This window comes from Capsicum annuum, chromosome 6 (assembly GCF_002878395.1).
Source record: "Capsicum annuum cultivar UCD-10X-F1 chromosome 6, UCD10Xv1.1, whole genome shotgun sequence".
NCBI lineage: Eukaryota > Viridiplantae > Streptophyta > Magnoliopsida > Solanales > Solanaceae > Capsicum > Capsicum annuum.
The window spans coordinates 160,970,224-160,991,769 of record NC_061116.1 but is presented as its reverse complement, the minus strand read 5'-3'; the positions used below and the strand labels follow the sequence as shown (position 1 = coordinate 160,991,769).

General features: G+C 34.1%; 1 protein-coding gene and 1 pseudogene across 7 annotated transcripts; one reads left to right on the top strand and one right to left on the bottom strand.

Annotated features, from left to right (window-relative positions):
* The first annotated feature begins 643 nt into the window (after positions 1-643).
* On the top strand, positions 644-10,638 carry LOC107874166 (annotated as a pseudogene).
* Positions 10,639-10,767: 129 nt separating this feature from the next.
* LOC107873128 (probable RNA helicase SDE3) lies at positions 10,768-21,270 on the bottom strand. Of its 7 annotated transcripts, none has more exons than XM_016719862.2 (7): positions 21,012-21,262; positions 20,599-20,715; positions 19,161-19,265; positions 16,881-17,707; positions 16,598-16,759; positions 11,764-13,218; positions 10,768-11,446 (listed from the first exon to the last, which is right to left on the bottom strand). In XM_016719862.2, the coding sequence occupies exons 4-7, from the start codon at positions 17,676-17,678 to the stop codon at positions 10,940-10,942; spliced, it is 2,922 nt and encodes a 973-aa protein (XP_016575348.2). In that variant the 5' UTR covers positions 17,679-17,707; positions 19,161-19,265; positions 20,599-20,715; positions 21,012-21,262; the 3' UTR covers positions 10,768-10,939. The 7 variants fall into 7 exon arrangements, with proteins under 7 accessions (XP_016575348.2, XP_016575347.2, XP_047269477.1 ...); XM_016719861.2 differs by having other exon boundaries at positions 20,599-20,707; XM_047413521.1 differs by lacking the exon at positions 19,161-19,265 and having other exon boundaries at positions 20,581-20,715.
* Between the last annotated feature and the right edge of the window lie 276 nt (positions 21,271-21,546).

Genomic DNA, 21,546 nt, shown 5'->3' with positions numbered 1-21,546 from the left:
GTTTATGCTGTTGTTGATGTTGCAATAGACGGAGAAACTGTTAAAACAAATCAAACCACCAGCACGGCTGCTATGTATTCCAACAAACTCCATATCTGCTGCATCAGACTCCACATCTGACGCAACAGACTCCACATCTGATGCAACAGACTCTACATCTATTGTAACAGATGGATAATTTTCTTTCTGTGACATAAATTTTTTCCTTCATCTTTATAGATATAAAAGGAACTGAACGTTGATCAACTTTTGCTTTACCATCATAAGAGGCTGCAGTAAAGATAGATTCGGAGGAATAAGCTGCATGCAGATGAAACCACTTCATATGTGGGAGGTATGTATTACTGATAATGTTATTGTGGAAACACACATAGAGTACACTAATTTTGCGAATATTTTTCTTATTGATTAGTCATAGATCATTCAAACAAGATATCTGTAATTTTACAATTAAGTTTGGTAGGTCCGAACTGATAAGGCTAAGGGACCATGAATATGGTTTTGATACCTTATTAAGATTTAATGTCGGATATTGCTCATATTTATTTGTCATGCCTTCTACAGACTTTCGCTGTGGCAAGCATTTCTGGCGATGGTGTAGACTTTTCCATGGAGGATATATTGTCCTCTATATGGTAGAAGAATGATCAATCTTGCCTCTCCTTGCTTATCTTGTGCATGCAAATGTGAAGAGTGTAAGGCAAAAGATGATGGTGTGATTGATACTGTTAATGCATTAACTGCTGATGTAAAGGAATTGATATCTAACAGTAGTTTCATCTAGTCGTTCAGTTAAAGAGGATTTCAGTTTCATTCACTCCATTAGAGATTAAGGCTAAGAGGAGAATGAAAGCAATTTCCAAAGCATTATCAAGTATTCAAAAAAAATAAAAATTTTGGATCTGATAAAGGTGAGAAGATAAAAAGGGAAGAAATAGAAAGGAAAAACTGAATGATAGATTTAGTTCATCTTGTGTCATTATGTAGAGATACTCCATCTAATTTTGAGTGCTTTTTCTTTTCAGGATGGTGAAGAAGACAGAATCTCCCCATCATTAGCTAATACCGAAAATAAGACATCTGATACTATTGAACCACCAGACTGCCTTGTTAAGTTTGATAATCCAGAAGACATCTTTGCTCGAGTTAGTCAACAGATTAAACGATCTCAATCACTTGATTTTTCTGCTTGACACAGCGAAAGGTGATATCTATAAATTACTAATTATGTCTTCTCAAAACTTGCTTCTACCAGAAAAATATTCTGCATTGAGTGCTTCACTATCCATATATGCTGCAATACAGGATTTATCAGTCAAGAGAGCGCTTGCCTTGGAAAAACTCAAAGAGAACCTTCCATACTTCTCCTTGACCTTGCGTAGAGCTAAGAAGGACTTAGAAGAGTATTATAAGAAAGTTGCCAAGAAAGAAAGTGGTCTTGACAAACTCACAAAAGATCAAGAGCTCTATATTGAGCTTAACGACCACAATGACAAAATAATTAAATTAGAAGTGGTGACTTGACTTAGTAAAACAAAAAGCCAAGACTGTTCATATCCCTTAATTAAATAAAACTGGTGACTTTTCGAATATGTAAATTAAAAAAACCCGAATCTAAATACAATTTTTTTTTTGTATTTCGGAAAGAGACAGATTGATAATCTGTTGCGAAATATATTCCACATGTCAGATAACTTACAACATATAGACAATTTGTTGCAACAGATGGATATATCAGTTTACTTTTTCATCAGTTGTGGCATCTGTTGCAACTTGCTAGTCATCTGTTTATTCAATTTCATCGAGAGCAATAGATTTTTCTAAACACTTCTTGGCCAAACTCAATTTTTGCTCTTGGATTGCTTCTCTTTTTTTCTTTGCATCCTTCAAGATGGCCTCCAAATTCAATTTTTGCCATCAATCCAAGAGCAAAAATTCAATTTGGAGGCCAGCTTGAAGGATGCAAAGAAAAAAAAAAAAGCAATCCAAGAGTAAAAATTGAGTTTGGCCAAGAAGTGTTTAGAAAAATCGATTGCTCTCGATGAAATTGAATAAACAGATGACTAGCAAGTGCAACAGACGTCATAGCTGATGGAAAAGCAAACTGATATATCCATCTGTTGCAACAGATTGTCAATATATTGTAAGTTATCTGACGGGTGGAATATATTTTGCAACATATTACCAATCTATCTCTTTTCAAAATACAATAAAAAGATAAAAAGTTGTATTTAGATCCATTTTTTTTAATTTACATATTCGAAAATTCATCAGTTTTATTTAATTAAGGGATATGAACAGTCGTAGCTTTTTGTTTGACTAAGTCCAGTTCCTTCCAATTCAATCATTTTATAAATAGGTCCCTCCGGCCTCCTCTCACTCACTCGTTCATTCTACTATACTAACAATACTAATGTGGCTGATCCAGATTCGTACAAGAAGATTCATATCGAGTCCTTGCAGGAACTTCAAATGCAGTTTGATGAACTCCAGAGGGATTTGACCAAACTTCGGAGCAAGGCTGAGGAGGGCCCAGCTGCTGCCGGATGAAAATTGTCAAGTTGACAATAATACTAGTAATAATAATAATAGTAGTAGTAATAATAATTGTTATATTTTTTCTTTCTTTTAGCGTATGTATTTTTTTTATATCCGATCTACCTATAAGGGATTTAAAAAAATTCATGTATATGTTTGGTTTGGTTTGGTCGACTTTGAATTTTTAATTTTTATTCAATATTTAATTATCATTCTATTTATTTTCTATTCTCAACATGTCGACGGTTGGAGGTAGGGATTGAGCACTTGTGGCAACAGACGATGGTAAAAAGTCATGATGACAAATTCTCCTAAAAATGGTTCGTTAATAAATAATAAGAAACTAAATGATATTATAATTGTAAAAGAAAGATTATTTAATTTAAAAAAGTCACAACATTGGATTAATTTAATTAAGATATATGATGATATGATTGTTAAGAAAAAAGTGAATGAATAGTTGTGACTGTGACTTTTGTCTAAACACATTCAACAAACAAAAATAAAAAACGTTGTTGATGCATCAAATTTCTCATTTGTTGCGACTGATGAATCAGTTAGAAGAAATCAAAAAGCTCCTTACACAGATGCGATTTATAGCAATAGATGGTATATCTGTTGAAACAGATAGGTTATCTGATACAACAGATATACAATTTGTTGCCATAACTCAATTAATAAAAATGGTTATTAAAGAAACAGTTATTGAAAACCAGGTGTATTTGATTTTTAAATTAAGAAAAAGGTTATTTAAATTTAATAAGCTGAAAAGTCATGACTTGTCACAATAATAAATAACTCACCAGCTTGATTTAATTAAGTCATTTCTTTTCACAGAAAAGAATAATGAAATAAATGATAAACACAATTTAAACAGTAAAAAACTCACCAAAAATATTCTTATTTTTAAATCTTCTTTATTAATTTATATAATTAAAAAGTCAGAAAATTTGGATGTCATGAAGATAATTTTGTTTTTAAAATATATATATATATATATTATATGTTGCAACAGATATATTATTTAATACAACAGGTTATCTGTTTGTTGCAACGGATAATATTTCTGTTGTAACAGATGATTTATCTGATGCAACAGAAATATAATCTGTTGTCCAACTCAGTGTAAAAAAATAGTTCCTGGAAAGAACTAATTATTTTAATAATAATAAAGCTGAAAAGTCATGACTTATCACAATATTGCTTAATTTAATTAAGTCATAACTTTTTACAGTAATCAAGAATGTTATTAATAAATGGAGGTGAAAAGTTGTGCCTTTAAATTTGCTTTATTAATTTATATAATTAAAAAGTCAGAAAATTTGAATGTCATGAAGATAATTTATTTTTTAACAAAATACTCCCTTCGTTTCATATTAGTTGGTCTCTATTGACTTGGCACACCCATTAAGAAAAACTTAATTAGGGGTTTATTTTACCAAATTAGCCTTATTAATTAGGCTTTGAAAATATATGTTTGAGTAAATACACTTTATTTAGTCATTTAATGTTAAAGGTAGTATTGAAAGAATATAATAAAATCCTCTTGATCTCATCTAATGAACAACCAAATTGAAACAAATATTTTTAGAAAGATGGCCAACTAAAACGAAATGGAGGGAGTATATATATTATAAATTGAACAGATATATTATCTGATGCAACATGTTATCTATTTGTTGCAACGGATGATATATCTGTTGTAATAGATGATTTATCTGATGCAACAGATATATAATCTGTTGTCCAACTCAGTATAAAAAAAATAGTTCCTGGAAAGAACTACCTGTTTTAATAATAATAAAACTGAAAATTCATGACTTATCACAATATTGCTTAATTTAATTAAGTCATAACTTTTTACAGTAATCAAGAATGTCATTAATAAATGGAGGTGAACAGTTGTGCCTTTAAATTTGCTTTATTAATTTATATAATTAAAAAGTCAGAAAATTTGGATGTTATAAAGATTTATTTTTTTAACCAAATACTCCCTCCATTTCATATTAGTTGACCCCTATTGACTTGGCACACCCATTAAGAAAATCTTAATTAGGGGTTTATTTTACCAAATTAGCCTTATTAATTATGCTTTGAAAATATATGTTTGAGTAAATACATTTTTGTTAGTCATTTAATGTTAAGGGTAGTATTGAAAGAACATAATAAAATCTTCTTGATCTCATCAAATGGACAACCAAATTGAAACATATATTTTTAGAAAGATGGCCAATTAAAATAAAATGGAGGGAGTATATATATTATAAATTGAACAGATATTTTATCTGATGCAACATGTTATCTATTTATTGCAACAGATGATATATCTAATGTAATAGATGATTTATCTGATACAACAGATATATAATCTGTTATTCAACTCAGTGTAAAAAAAATGGTTCCTGGAAAGAACTAATTGTTTTAATAACGATAAAGCTGAAAAGTTATGACTTATCACAATAATGTAAAAAGTCAAAACTTTTTACAGTATTCAAGAATGTCATTAATAAATGGAAGTGAATAGTTGTGCCTTTAAATCTACTTTATTAATTTATATAATTAAATATTCAGAAAATTTGGGTTTCATGAAGATATTTTTTAAAAATATATATTATATGTTGCAACAGATATATTATCTAATGCAACAGGTTATCTATTTGTTGCAACGGACGATATATCTATTGTAACAAATGATTTATCTTATGCAACAGATATATAATCTGTTGTCCAACTCAGTGTAAAAAAAAATAATTCCTAGAAAGAACTATTTATTTTAATAATAATAAAGCTGAAAAGTCATGACTTATCACAATATTGCTTAATTTAATTAAGTCATAACATTTTACAGTAATCAAGAATGTCATTAATAAATGGAGATGAACAGTTGCGATTTTTTGCCTAACTCATTCAAGTTCAATCCTCTATAAATAGGTCCCTCCTTACTCAATCGTTCGTTCTACTACACACTATTTATTCCTTGCTTTTGTTACACCTTCAACTACTTTCTCTTCAAGGACTTGATAGCTTTTTCCTGTCTCTGGTTAGTTTTTTTCTTGATTTTTGTGTAAATATTCGTTGTGTATTACATTACATTCAAATTATTTCTTTTCTTTACTTTTGTTTTTACGTGTGTTTTGTCAACTTATGCGTTTTCTAGATATGGCTAATCTTGTGTGGGATGTCGCTATTTTACGAAACGCCATGTGGGAACTGCAGAAGGAGGTTCATGACCTGCATTAGGAGTTGTCCGCCATAAGAGTAAGGATGCTGCGGGAGATCCGCAGGCTGAGGAGGGCACTGCTGCTGCCGGTTGAAGATTGGCCGGCTGTCCATACAAATAATAATGATGATAATAATAATTAAACTTTTTTTTCTTTTATCTATGTATTTTTTTTTGTTTTATAAAAATTTATGTTTGATGCACTTGACTTTTTATTTCTTATTTAATTTTCGTGTTGTCTATTTCTATTTCTTAACAAATGACATGTCTACAATTAAGGAATAATTTGATTCCAGTATCAATAGCAAGAACATATGAGTTATCTGTTAGGTTTGTGACAGGAGCTGTATTTTGTTGTTCGAAACAGATTAGTAATCTGATGAAATAAATTATTTATCTGTTGAAACAGATTACTAATCTGGTGCAACAGAATACTCATCTATTCGATTCATATTACGGGCACCTAGAACCATAAACATGAATCCAATATGAGTCTACTGTTACAACAGAACATTTATCTGGTGCCGCAGATAATGGATCTATTTAAACAGATTGCTCTTATATTGCATTCATGTTCGCGTGCTAGTTATTGTTGAAAAAACAACACACTAGCAATTACCCAAATGACAAATTCAACTAAAAAACATAATCTGACTTACCAAAGTCTCCTCTCAAGTAAATTCCAAAGTTGAAAGTGATTTACGAAATAAAATTTGACATAAGAATTTGGTCAAAGAGCAGCAGTTGGGGTAACAACAACAACAATGGTCAACAAGAAGAATATGAAGATGATAATGAAGTATAAGTTGATGATAATGAATCAGAAGATGATGGATAAAGCAGCAGCAACAATTAACAACAAATATCCCGAAGAGAGAGAAAATAACAACAGATGAAGAGAGAGAAAAATGCATGTTTTTTTTCTTCGTTCCTTGTTATATTAACTAACATTTGAATCAAAGTGTAAATTTAAAAAATTGTGGGTTATTTTGAAATTTTTCGAATTTTCTTAATCCATAATTAAGTAATTGTCACCTCTACTCAATTATTAAGACTTATGCACCTGCACCTCATTTTAAATCTCTTTTCCTGCACCTCATTTTAAATCTCTTTTGTTACCTGTGGCCTAAACCCCCATGTTACTAGCTAACTCCAAGAATGATATGACAAAGGAAATTCAATTACCTTAGTATTTTATTATATTACTTCAAATTTCAATTGAGGGTTATCGATACATAGTTTTGAAAGAAAACAGTTGAACAAATATTTTATTGAAAAATTTAATACATGCAATCAAACTTTATATGAAACATAAATTCGTGTTTGTGTAGAACAAACATGAAAGAATATTGATTGCTAAGCATTAACCCCTCGATAATTCGTGTTAAATGATTAATTAAATATAATTAATAAGAAAAGAAGTAACGATTGTTGTCATTCATGGGTATTGACTTGTTGACTTCTCCTTATCTGGATGTCCCAACCTTTGGTTCAGTATGCTTCCACTCGGTGTAGATTTATCATTGGCTTCCGGTGTAACATTGTCGCATTGGTTATCTTCTTCGTTTCAATATATGATCCAGCTTTGCATCTTATCTAACTATACATTGATTTGTGTTTATTATTCTTCACGTGTCATAATTTGATATGACCGCGTATCTTGACTACTTTTACCCCATAAAATAGCACTCACTTTCTTGTTGATACCTCCTCTGAAGCTTTCTCGTAAACATAAGAGTTAAAAAGAACAAGTGAGGAATACATCTAACAGATTCAAATCCTTGAAACGACATCAATTAAGAACTTCAAAAATCCAAATGCAATTATGTTTCGGTAACCTAAATACTCTCTATCATTTGAACTTAGTTAAAGTAGTTGAGCTTCAAAAAGACTTTGAACCTATAAATGTTTCTCGTAATATCCTTGTTATTTTTCTCTTTTAATCTATAAATTACTTCTAATTATTAATATCTTCAATACCCAACATCAAATTTCTGTACATTCATTTTTCCTCCTTGCACATTCCATTTTAGTAACTAATTCTACAAATCTTTAAAATTCATTACAAAATGGAAGTAATCAGTGGCGGATCTACATAAAGTCCAAGGTTCATCGGAACCCTCTTCATCGGAAAATTATACTATTTTTACATAGTAAATTTTTTTTTATGTATAAATAGTAGAGGTTAAACCCCCTTCGACTAGTCCGTATATATACTACTAAATCCCCTCACTGAAAATCTTGAATCCGCCCCTGAGTAAAATTAACGTTAATTTTGGCTATTGTTTTAATGGTTTTCGAAACACAACTAGTTTCCGGGCAGATTAGTACTGCGTGTAGCTTTCGCCCTTTTATAAACTTCATTAGCAATGGTGGGAGAAATAATGCTTCACCGACTTTAGATTGTTGCCGATCTCTCAAGTATGTCATGAACAATGGTGCAGATTGTCTCTGCCTTATTGTCACTGGAAACATTCCTTTTCGCGTTCCCATTAACAGGACTTGAGCAATTTCCCTTTCTAAAGCATGTAATATGGCCGGTATCCCCGTCCAGTGCAAAAGTAATTAAGCGAGTGTGTCAACTTCAGTGACCATTCGTGAAATTAAGCTGGTTTATCATATACTGGATTCAATTGATATTAGATCACTAATCTGACTTGTATTACTACTTTGCATGCAGCATAACCTACTCCTATTCCAGGTCCAGGTATCAAAGTTACTAAATTTATTTTGGCACCAGAATTTCTTGATTTTGTTTAAACAAGAGAAAGAGAAGATTAAATTTTCATTTACGAAAAAAAAGTTGGGATTTTTTTATTTTTTTAAAAAAGAGGCTTCTGCCTGATAGGTCCAGCTACCTTAAGACCAACATAATCTCCTATGTCACCTCCATCTCCTAGTCCTGAAGTTAATTAAAACTCCGATTTTCTGGTGAATTTACTTTAACTTGCTTAATCTTTTAAGGGTCGTTTAGTAGAGTGTATTAGAAAACTAATGCATGCATTAGTTTAATGTGTATTACTAATAACTTATTTGGTACTTTTGCACCCTATGTATAATTAATGCTTGCATTAGTTATACACTCTATTGTGTATTAATGTGTGTATTACTTAGGGATGTACATAGGTCGGGTTGGTTCGTTTTTTATAAAAAAAAAATCAAACCAATCATGTCGGTTTATTAAAACTATAAACCAAATCAAACCAACATAAAATTGGTTTTTTCGGTTTAGATTTTAGTCGGTTCTTTCGATTTTTTCAGTTTTTTTCGTTTTTTTTAATAATCTTTAGTTTTTATAATTATAGATATTGTGATCGAAGACTAGATCAATATATGTTTTCAGCGCTAATGAAAAACCACAATTATGAAAAAATAAGGAGCGGAAAAATCTCTTGAAATTAAAAAGTGAGATGAAGAGTGAAAAGTTTAGGTTTTAAATTTATATTGGGTTTTGGATCATTTAATTAGCAATTAATGGACAAATATTACAACTTAAAGGCCCAAATCTGAATATATGTCTGCATCTACTTTCAAATTATTGAAAATTACTAAAATTAGTTGAAAAAGTATTTAAAAGTAGATTATAATTAATATTTTATATGTAAAAAGTTATAATTATAATTATAATTATATTATAAGTACATATATATATCTATATCTATATATCTATATATCTATATATCTATCTCTCTCTCTATATATATATATATATATATATATATATGTCGGTTTGATTTTTTCTTTTGTCAACACTAAACCAAACCAAGAATGGTCGGGTTTTGTTTTCTAACGTCAAACTAAACCATAAGTCGGTTTTTTTTTCTCGGTTTGGTTTGGTTCGTCAGTTCAGTTTGACTTGACGGTTTGATTTGTACACCCCTAGTATTACTAATACCTCAAAGTCCATGGTATTAGTAATGCAATGGATGATACATGTATTAACATGATTAAAGACACTATTATCCCTCAAAAAAATTTCCACATCCTTTCTAACATAAATATGGAGGATATTTTTGTAAATTTCTTTTTTTTAAGAAATTATTTAATTCATGTTATTTTTAATACATCAAACCAAACATTGCATAAGAAAAACACAAGCATTACTAATACAAGTATTACTAACATGCCATATTTAGCTATGCAAAATATCGTGTTAGTATTGCTTGTGTTAGCTACGCTTGCATTAGTTATGCTTGTGTTTTTCTTATGCAGTGTTTGATTTGACATATTAAAAAAAACATGAATTAAATAATTTCTTAAAAAAAAAAAAAATTTACAAAAATATCCTCCATATTTATGTTAGAAAGGATGTGAAAATTTTTGAGGGATAATAGTATCTTTAATCATGTTAATGCATGTATTGGATCCATTGCATTGCTAATACCATGGATTTTGAGGTAGTAATAATACACACCTTAATACACAATAGAGTATATAACTAATGCAAGCATTAGTTATACATAGGGTGCAAAAGTATACCAAACAAGGTATTAGTAATACACATTAAACTAATGCATGCATTAGTTTTCTAATACACTCTACCAAACGATCCCTTAGTCTATTAGTGCTTATGGGTTGCTATTGTTTGTCTCACATTTTGTAGCTGCTAATGTTCTTCAGCTATTCACACCTCCGCTGGGACCAGTGGCTGATAGAAGACCAAATTTAACACCACCTCCAACAGGCAGCTTTGGAGACCCTGATACAAATTCAGGATTCAAGTCTGATTTGATACCATCAGCAGCACAGGGCTCCCAGAGATTCATTATCAGTTTTTCTAGCAGCCTGTGGGGGTAGTGACTTTGCAGTTCAACTGAATTGGCAACTCAATGTAAACATACGTTCGGAAGTGTGATGTAGACGTACATCAGTTTTGTACTGTTCTGATAACGCCCATTGCAGTAAGTTATCTTGAAATATAATGAATTTGAGGTTTCAAGGTGTCAGCTTTTACGTTAACTTGGATCTAGAATCCTCCACGCCAACATTATATATATAGCATCTATATATGTAGATAAAATGCAGTATATATATAGATGAAATGCAGGCATTCCTGAGGTTGAAATTTTCAAAATGCAAAATCTGCACATTCTAGTGCAGAATCTAAAAAAACTCTTTCCAAGTTTTGAGGTTCAACACAACCTCCAAAAGTTACAGCCCCTTGCATAATAAACTAAGCAATTATTTCCAACCATCAGACCATTCAGCTTCATCCATAACAGGGTCCGGGGTGTAGTCTGTTTGGTGCACTGTATCCTGTTGAACATCAAGCGATGGCTGAAAACTCTGTTTCTCTTCATTATTGCAAGTGCCGCCTTCATTCCAATTCTTAGCTTGTTCCCCTTCATCTTGGTCCCAATCACCAACTTTTCCCCCTTGGTCTTGGTCTTGGTCCCAATCATTAGCTTGCACTTCATAGCCCCAACTTTTAGCTTGTGCATCTTCACAATCCCAGTTATTTTCTTGTGCCCCATCATCATTCCAGTTATTAGCTTGTCCTCCATCATCATTCCAGTTATTTGCTTGTCCCCCGTCATCATACCAATTATTTGCTTGTTCCCAATCATTATTCCAGTTATTTTCTTGTCTAGAATCCTCTTGAGGGATCTCCAGTTTTTCAGGTAAGAAGCAACCCTTGTAGGAGCCATTGTCTACACAATACCACAAAAGCTTGTTCCAGTAGGGGTCCTGCCATATCGGATACGTTAATAAATATTGGTTCTCACTCATAGATAGAGCAATTCGCAAAATATGCCTCAGTATTCATAATTTTAAGCTCCACAAAGGCCCATAACAAATTTAAGAGGAAAATCATTTTTCTAATTCAACTTTTATGAATGACCCAGTAAATAGCTCCCTGTAAATATTCAACTCCAAGTTGCCACCAATAGGTATCAGGAAAACTTTCAGAAAAAAAGATAAGACAGAAACTCCATCTTCACTATGGGATATCAAATCTACATTAGTACTACATAACACAGTAGCAAAAATAAATACAGAATTACCTTGCAGATGATGTGTGGATTCCCGATAACAACAAGCAATGATCTGGCTCTTGTAGCAGCAACATTGAACCTTCTCGGATTGCTTAAAAATCCTAAATAGTGGATTCTATCAAAGTCATTATGTTGTATCGTTGATCGGACAGTCGATATGATAATAACTTCTCTCTCCTGACCTTGGAATTGCTCAACGCTGCCAACCTTTATATTAGCCCAATCAAAGCCCTCAAGGGCGCTTCTTATTTTCAGTACTTGCTGCCTGTAAGGTGTTATCACCCCAATATCTTCCATTTTCAGACCTTTGTTATCTATCATATCTCTGATGATCTCTACTACCTTGCTTGCTTCGATCCTGTTGAACCATGATGGGTTGTTTCCTTCCCTTTCATCACAACCTTGTATACCAATGAAAAGCAAAGGAAATTCCTTGTTTGGAAGAAGGTCCGCCCAAGTCCGAGTAGAAGTTTTATCTTCTTTACATGGGATCAACTCTCCGCCATAAAACATTTCTGAGGGAAGATGCAGAATTACTGGATGACACCGATAGTTCCTTACTAGTAGGGTAGCATAATTTTCATTGAGATCACCATATAACTTGCATTCAAATAACCTTTCCATATATGACGTCCCCAATCCATAATTTTCAGCATCTTTTGAGAAAACTATTGGACCAAGTTGGCGTGGGTCACCAGCAAGTACAACTACTGTCTCCTTACTTAAAAGATGTGACAGAGGAACCATGGTCTCAGGCTCCGATGCCTGTCCTGCCTCATCCAAGAAAATATGAGAGAAGTATCCTCGCTTGATGCCTTCTGCATAAAGAAGAGATGCACTAGCATATGTAGATATGATAATCCTATATCTTTTAAGGTCCCTGAGAAGAGGACACTTAAAACCATAATCTTCAACATTGCAAAAGCGAATGTAACTAGGATTCACATCATCTAAAGGACGTGTGAATGCATTCAACCTCAAAATCTCATGGTCCTGCACTCCAATATTCTGCTGACTAACAAGTTTCTCAAGTATATGGTCTGCAGCACTATTTGAAGGTGCACAGAGAAGAACTCGAGCATCTTTCCTCATAATATGTAGCTGGATAACAGCTTCGATAAGAGTCCTTGTTTTGCCTGTACCAGGTGGCCCATGGATAACATATGGAGCCCCCCCTTTGCACCCAAGAATCTTTTCAATTGCACTTGTCTGCTCCTTGTTAAGCATACATGACATAGGTGCCAGTCTAGCAGCTTGTATATTTCTCGCTCTGGCTATGCCTGATGGGAAGAGAATTTCTCCATTTAAGCTTTCTGTAGCTTCAGTGGCTTGATGCAACCTCCGCACACCCGTACGAACGAATGCAAACCGTACATTATAAAGATTTCCAGCCACGTGGTTGATGTGAAAATTCTTTTCAAACTTCAAATATACTTCTTCTGCTTCAACTCGGTGAATATAACCCTGTGCAAAAACCACCAGAATCACCAATTTTATGTTAATACATTTATTCTTCTGATCTCAAGCTCATGTATAAAATCTCGAAAGAAAGATAACGTTTCTCCTTCATCTGTTCTTAAACTTCTTTTGATGCATATATTAGATAAAGGGTGAAACTTTTAGCATGTATCTTGGAAAGGGGAGCAATGCATGTGTCATTGGGCAGCTTAGTTTCCCCAAAAGAACGAATATTGCAATCCATTGAATCTCCTAACTCCCTATTTGAAGCTTGGGCATTCTGTCGATTGTATTGACATGCAACTAAAGAGACCAGCTAAATATAGCAGCTAGAAATCACAAAAGTTCTCACCCTTTTGCAGTGAAATAGAGGAAAGTGAAATTAAAAACAGAAACAATATTAAAAAAAGACTCGAGGAAGATAATAAATAGCAAAAAATGTTGAAGTTCTACCACGACATCCATACTTGTAAAGGCCAACATGAATATTTCAAGTGAATGCTATTTTAAAGGTAATAGAAAGACGGCATGGGGACCTCGTGTAATAACTCACACCTTTTAATGAGGGGTAGCCTATATTATTAATATTAATTAAGAGAATTAATGTGAGCAAGCTAAAAGCCTAACCTTTTCCCTTATTCAGTTTCACGCTAGTAGCTGTACAAGTAGAATACTGGGTTATATATTGCTCCCTTTATTCTTGGAAGAGATCAGCAAGCAGCGTAGAAAAAAAATAAGTTGCAGAATGCAGAAGTGGGATTGAAACTTCTCTGTAAGGTATGAACTTTTCCGTTGTTCTTTGGCATGGGAATTGAATATACATACAATAGTCTAGACGTTTGCTCATGATATTAGTGCAGATGTTTGCTCATGATATTAAGTGATACAATATAAATAATTGGGGCTTATGATTGGTCTATAATGAAGGGTTGTACTATTTTAGTAATGATCACCCAAAGAAGAATTAAATTAGGACTTAGCTTTGGTTTCATTAGCATGAGAAAACAACAATTTTCAACTTAGGGAGCATCTGCCAGTAAGCAAAGCTGAAGCTTTGTTTGAAAACTTTCTTTTCCTTATCATTGGTATCATGTTTGGACAGTCGTATTGAAATATTATCGTTAATTCAATATATAAGGTGTGAGATATTAAGATTTAGCTGTAAGTTTAAAAGTTAGGGATATTGAGACTTGACCCCAATTAGTGTGATCGCTATCGTTAATTAATATTTTTGATAGGTTGAAACCATTGGAGATTATTTGGTTGATGTTCTACCCACTGCAAGGTTGGGGAATTAGTCATTAGCGAGGTAAGTGAGACTTTAAACTTTGATGGTTGCTTTTCCAACCTGCTTTATAAAAAAAAAAGAAAATTCTGCCTAGTCCATGTGTTGGAACAAGCGTGAATTTGGTAGGATCGGTGGTCTTTGACTAGCTGTGGATATGTATTTTGTGAAGTGTACTTGGAATTATTTAGTGGTAATTTGTGAGGTGACGTTGGGACGTTGAATATATTTTCTTCATTGTCGTTATAGTCTCTAGGAGCACATAGCTGTCGTAATATGTTAGGGGCATACTTATGCTGCCGTAATATGTTAAAGGCTTGTACATGCTGCCATAGTAGACTTTCAGGGTATTATATATGCTGTCATGGAGTTGGCAGGGTGCTAGGCTAATCACCTTCACTGTTGTTTATGACAAGCCGTGAGAGTTGAATGAGTTGAGATACAAAATGGCTTTTCGAACCTCCATTTGGATCTTATTGAGCATTACATTATAAGAGATATTGTGTGCATATTATTTATGTATTTTTTTGTGCCTTGCATTTTCTAACACTTGTTCCAGGTGTATTAAAGAAACAAGTCGAGGATCTTACTGGGTTATATTTATATATAGCTCACTCCTTATTGGTATATCTACAAACACTGTTGCGGAAGGAGAGGCTAGTGGCTGACAGTCGGTACGTGTGGATTCCATTGCTGCAGTGAGCCTTCGCATTGTTCGTGGAGGCTGCTATCCGGCTTTAGCTATTTTTAGATTATATTTCTTTTAATTGGTGAGATTGACGAGGATGTCTCGCACCGTATTGGGGCGGGATAGATGAAGTGGAAACTCGCGTCGGGGGTGCTGTGTGATAAGAAGGTGCCGCCCAAGCTTAAAGGCAAATTCTACAGGGTGGTAGTCCGTCCGGCCTTGCTGTATGGAGCGGAGTGTTGGCCAGTTAAGAACTCCCACATCCAAAAAATAAAGGTGGTAGAAATGCGGATGTTGCGCTGGATGTGTGGACTGACTAGAGGGGATAGAGTTCGGAATGAGACTATCCGGGAGAAGGTTGGTGTGACTTCAGTTGAGTGCAAGATGCGGGAAGCACGATTGAGATGGTTCGGACACGTGAAGAGGAGGGGCATGGATGCCCCGGTCCGTAGGTGTGAGAGGCTAGCGTTGGATGGTTTTAGGCGGGGTAGGGGTAGGCTGAAGAAGTACTGGGGTGAGGTGATTAGGCGGGACATGGAACAGTTACAGCTCACCGAGGACTTGACCCTAGATAGGAAGGTCTGGAAGACGCGAATTCCAGCAGAGAATTAGGGCCAGTTTGGGTCGCTAGTGTAGGGAATTACTTGGTGGGGGTTTTATTCCTGTTATGATTCCGTGTTCCGTGTTCCATGTTTTATTACGAATCTGTGTGCTTTCCTCTGCTTTCCTCTATTTTATATTATTTATGGGTGCCGTATTTATGTTATGTAATCTGCTTCTGGGCTTTACTATGTGTTTGTGTGGTATCTCGTGCCTTGAGCCGGGGGTCTTTCGGAAACAGCCTTTCTACTTCATCAGAGGTAGAGGTATGGACTGCGTACATCTTACACCCCCCAGACCCCACTAGGTGGGAATACACTGGGTTTGTTGTTGTTGTTGTATTTCTTTTAATTGGGTTTGCATGCCCGAAAGTTGAACTCATGTAACTCTGTTAGATGCTCCATGGTCTTAGTGTGGGATTTGGGCTAGAGACTTATTATCTAAGCTTTTGTTGTTTTCATAAATCGTTATACAATTTCTGGTTGGATAATTACTTTGTGTTAATGATTATTCCATGCATTTGGAGTTGCATATGTTTTTATCTTAGTGTTTATAGACATCGTGAATGTATGAGAAATTGGTTCTCCCGGCAAGTGATGTTAGCGGGAGCTAGTCACGCATACGGGTTATTTTGGGATGTGACACCTCATCTAGTAGAAATGTGGATGTATGCATACATGAAATGATTCTTTCAACTTTGAAAATCTACAGGTACCGTGGATTTACAATTAGTTACCAAATTATGCAGTAAAGAGAACTTAATTATCAAATAGCAGCTTATGATATAAAACAAAGCACAAATGTGAATGCACCTGGTAAAGTCTAGCATTTTCAGTAGCTAGTCTTGCAAAGATATAATCTCCATAAACAAGAGATGGCCTCTTCTCAGCTAGCCCTGGGACATCAAGGGACAAAAACTGTGGTCCCTGGCGCTTCATGGTGACAGACTCCATATCATAGTCCCTCATGTCTTCCTGATCCAAGAAACAATAAGATTTTTTTATTTTATTTTATTTTATTGAGAAAGAAGAAACTATAGGATTTTAGTACTACCCAAAATGAGGTATTACTTCAAATCAAAATATGAACACACACCTCCATCTTGATTTCTTCAATTGCTAGTAATGTTCTAAAATAAGTAATGTAATTGTTTCTTCTTAAACCTTCCCCAATAACATCAGGAAATTGTTTCTGCTCTATCATTTCCTTTAAATCCCCCGGTATTTCATATGAAGGAAGTCTGTTTCTGAATCCTCGATTTGAAGCCCTCGTAGGACGAGAACCCACGACAAATCCATTAGCAGCAGAAACATCTACTGCTGGCACTTTCTTCTTTCTGTCTCTGTGGAATGGCCTACTCGAAGCTAGAGACCGGGAAAGCTTATCCTCAGCCAAGACAAAAACTAATCTTTCTATGGTGTCATCACCCACATTGAAATGCACAGCTGATGTGTGCAATCCAATCTCTTTGGGTTTACAAGTCAACCATACTGTTAGTGTCTGACCTGGTCGTAACATTCTATCCTCTAAGCTAAAGGACTCCATGAATTCTTCAACATATTGCACATCTGAACACGCAGTTGGAGGTTTCATCAGAGATAGCGTGAAAGAATCTTCAGGTTTCGAGTCATAGATCTTAATTGACCACAGCTCCTGGGTTTCATTGGTGGTATTCTCTATTGTGACTGAATCTACAACAGCTTCCCCAACAAATCCTGATTTAGGTTTTCCATCTATCAGCGGAAATGGAACAGATATAACAACTATATCGCTCTCTTCATTTGGATTGTAGCTAGATGCTGATTTATATTTGTCAAAGTCAACGAAACCAATGTCTCCTTTATCAGTGATTATTGAGTATTCATCATCCGACTTATAAGCAACTGTGCCCATGAGTAATTGAGAGGAATTTCAAGAAGAGCCTGCAGCATTCAGCCAAAGTTATTGTACAACTGCAAGTTTTTCAGATTCATGGAGAAAGCAAACATGAATTACCACAACAGTGTAACCTTCCATTTAAATTATTTTTTAAAAAAGAAAAAAGAAGTAACCTACACACTTAAACCAACACTTTTACACATGAAAAAAATGATAGTCCAAATAAATCTAAGAAGAAAACTTAAAATGAAAATGATGAGAACAGAACTAGACCAACAAGCAACAAATTAACAAGCACGTTTAGATTGGGCATTAGATAAAAATCCAGGACTCTGTCCAAAATCTTTCATGAAAGAGAGTGTTAAGATGAAATGCCATTTTCATTTGGAAATGCTAATGCATTGTACAAGGCAAATATATTGATACACAGCTAGTATTTGCATCCTGTTTTTACACATTATTCAGGTCAATCAATGGGTAATCGGTACAGATAGCCTTTTTAAGTAAAATAATATTAAAGTAAGCATGATAATGTATTTGACATTGTTATGAAAGAATCATTCGTTAGCATAAACAAGTACTTTAGTAAAATGAAAATGATGCTAGCAGAAAGTCACAAATAAAAATATTGAAAATCAAGTCTACATCAGGGCTTGTGGATACCTCACTCAAAGGGGACGAAAATTGAATCAGAATTTTACAAAAGCTTTTAGAAATACTAACTGAGACAGACATGACTGATGCGTGAAAATCGATATCAACAACACGAGTTTAAAAAGAAGATCATAAATTTCAAAGAGAAAAATAAACACGATCTTCATGAAGCAGATAGCAAAGAGAAAGGGAAAGTTGCTCTTAAAATCAAACGAGGATATCCATACACATAAGAAAAGAAAACACACAATCACAAATTGGTTAATTAGTTTAGAAAACTGATAATGCAGATGAAATAAAACAGACGACGACGGAAAACCCACCTCGATTTTGGTTTATAGAAAGAGAGAATACAGAAAGGTTTGAACTTAGAGATCAGAAATTGTGGAATGACTAAGAGACAATGGTACATATTCCTGGTGAACAAAAGCATGATGGGATTTGATAATCTATATTCAGATTACAAAGTTAGAAAGTAGTGCAATGGAGAGGAATTGTGAGACCGGCGCCAGAGAATAGTATCTCTTTCGTCTAATGAATTTTCTTCAATTATAACTCAAATTTAAAGCAGTGTTATCAAAAGTAAAAAGCGCAAAAAAGCTCTAAAGTTCACTGGGGCTTTAAGTGTAAAACGCAAATAAAGCGTGGGCTTTAATGAAAAACAGCGCAAAAGGAGAAAAAAAAAATACAAATATGTATGTTTAGTCCAAGATTAACAATTATAAGCATGAATGACAAATATATGAAGAAAGATATTAAAAAAAATTATGATAAAGTGAAATGCCAATTGTTTAGTGTTGCCTCTTAAGAAGAGACTCACTGACAAGGAAACGTATGCCTTACAAAATTGATGACGACACTGAAGCGCACATTAAGCGAGGTGAAGCACTCAACACGTTTTGACCCTTGCTTTAGGGCTTATGCACTTTAAGCACGCCTTTGATAGCACTGATTAAAAGCGAGTACATTAAAAATAAAAGTTAATGAAGCAGACCCCGTTTCATAAACCAAACATAGAAATAACCGTCTTAGCTAAACATAGAGCAGCTTGATTCATTGATCATCTAATTATAGAAACCGAAAATAATTAAAAACTGTTCATTTATTGTCTTACCATCCTAAACAAAGAGAATCAAAATAAGATCTATTTAAAATATTCAGGTCAATCAATAGGTAATAGGTACAGATATCCTTTTTAAGTAAAATAATCTAAAAGTAACTAGTAAGCATGTCAATGATGCATTTATGGATTATGCATGTATTTGACATTGTTATGAAAGAATCATTAGTTAGCATTATGAAGCACAAATGGCTGATGGCAGCAATAGAAATAAGGTGTGTTCGGTTGGTCAAATAATTTGGAAAACGTTGCTTAAAAATGAGGAGAATGACTTCCCTAATGAAAGTAGAGAAAACAAGTTCTGCAAGTGACATTCCATATGATTGAGTTCTACCCACCCCCTATGCTCACACCCCATAGCCCCCATCCCCACCACCCACAGCCGCTACCTTCCATAGTATGTATCTAGATTATATATAAATGATTTTAAGATGATATCTTTTATTACATACCAAACACAAGAAAACAAGTACGACACCCACTTATTTTCCTGCAAAATAATTTCCAAGAATCAAATTCCACAGAAAACACTTTCCTTCGTATCGAACACACCGTAAATGGTTTTCCAATGTATGTTCTCTTTTTTGATACTTAGGATGTTATATATGCGAAGTGGAGCCTTGGAGTAACTAGTAAAGTTACTACTATATGATTAGCAGGGCCCGGGTTCGAGCCGTGGAAACAACAACAACAACAACAAACCAAGTATATTCCCACATAGTGGGGTCTGGGGAGGGTAAGATGTACGCAGTCCATACCACTACCCCGAGGGAGTAGAGAGGTTGTTTTCGATAGAGCCGTGGAAACAACCTCTTGCAAAAATGCAAGGTAACGTTGCATACAATAGACCACCCTTGAGGTCCGGCCCTTTCCTAAACCCTGCAGATAGCAAGAGCTTTAGTGCACCAGGCTGCCCTCTTTAGGTGGTTAAATATGCATCCAGTTTTGCGGGTACCCTGAAAGTAAATATAGATGACCCTAAACAACTTTTCTAAACTATCATAAGGTTCCGAGTTAGTAATCCTTAAAATAAACAGGTTATAGTTACACAAAGGCAACATAACAACAAAAATCAGTACTTCAGAAAATAGAAAATGATGCTATCAGAAAATCACAAATAAACATATTCAAAATCAAGTCTACATCGGGGTTTGTGGATACTTCATGCAAAGGGGACCCAATGGAAAAAAATCAGCTCATCCACTAAAGCTCCCGCTATGCACGGATTCCAGAAAGACCGAACCACAAGGTCTATTTACGTAGCCTTATCCTGCATATCTACAAGAGCCGTCTTAAAGCCATTACACAGTTACTCAAATGGAATGAAAAACGACGGCAAATTTTACTAAACCTTTTAAAAATGCTAACTGAGGCAGGCATGAGGGATGCGTGAAAATGACATACAACAACACATGAGTTTTTTTTTTTTCAAAAAAAAAGGATGATAATTTCAAATAGAAAAATAAACACGATCGTCATAGAGAAAATGAAAGAAATCACAATTCACAAATGAGTTAATTAGTTCAAAAACTGAAAATGCAGATCAAATAAAACCGAAAACAAAGGAAACCCACCTCGATTTTGGAGTATAGAAAGAGAGGATACAGAAGGGTTTTTAACTTAGAATTTCACTCAGAAACGACGGTACATACTCCACAAGTGATATTTTCCACTCTTTTTAACACAAATTAAACAATGTTAAGTGTAAGCTTAGAAAGGAAGTGAAGGGTTTTGTAACAAAAGCATGATGGGATTCTATAATTATAATCCATACTTAATGACAAAGTTAATAACCAGTGAACAAGAATTGCGTGACAGCTTCTCAGGGGAATAGCGTCTTTCTGTTGTTTTTTTCCGAAAAAGGGGTAAAAATCACTCAAAATTACTCAATAATAAAATTGTTATAAAATAAAAAAGAATAAAGAAGAAGAGTAGAAAGAATAGAGAGAGTCATTTGACAGAGTCTTGTGCTGATAACTGTTATAAAACAAGAAAGAATAAAGAAGAAGAGTAGAGAACGTATTATAAAACAAGAAAGAATAAAGAAGAAGAGTTGATAGAATAGAGAGAGTGATTTTTATTACTCTCAGGGATGAGAGATGTATGATT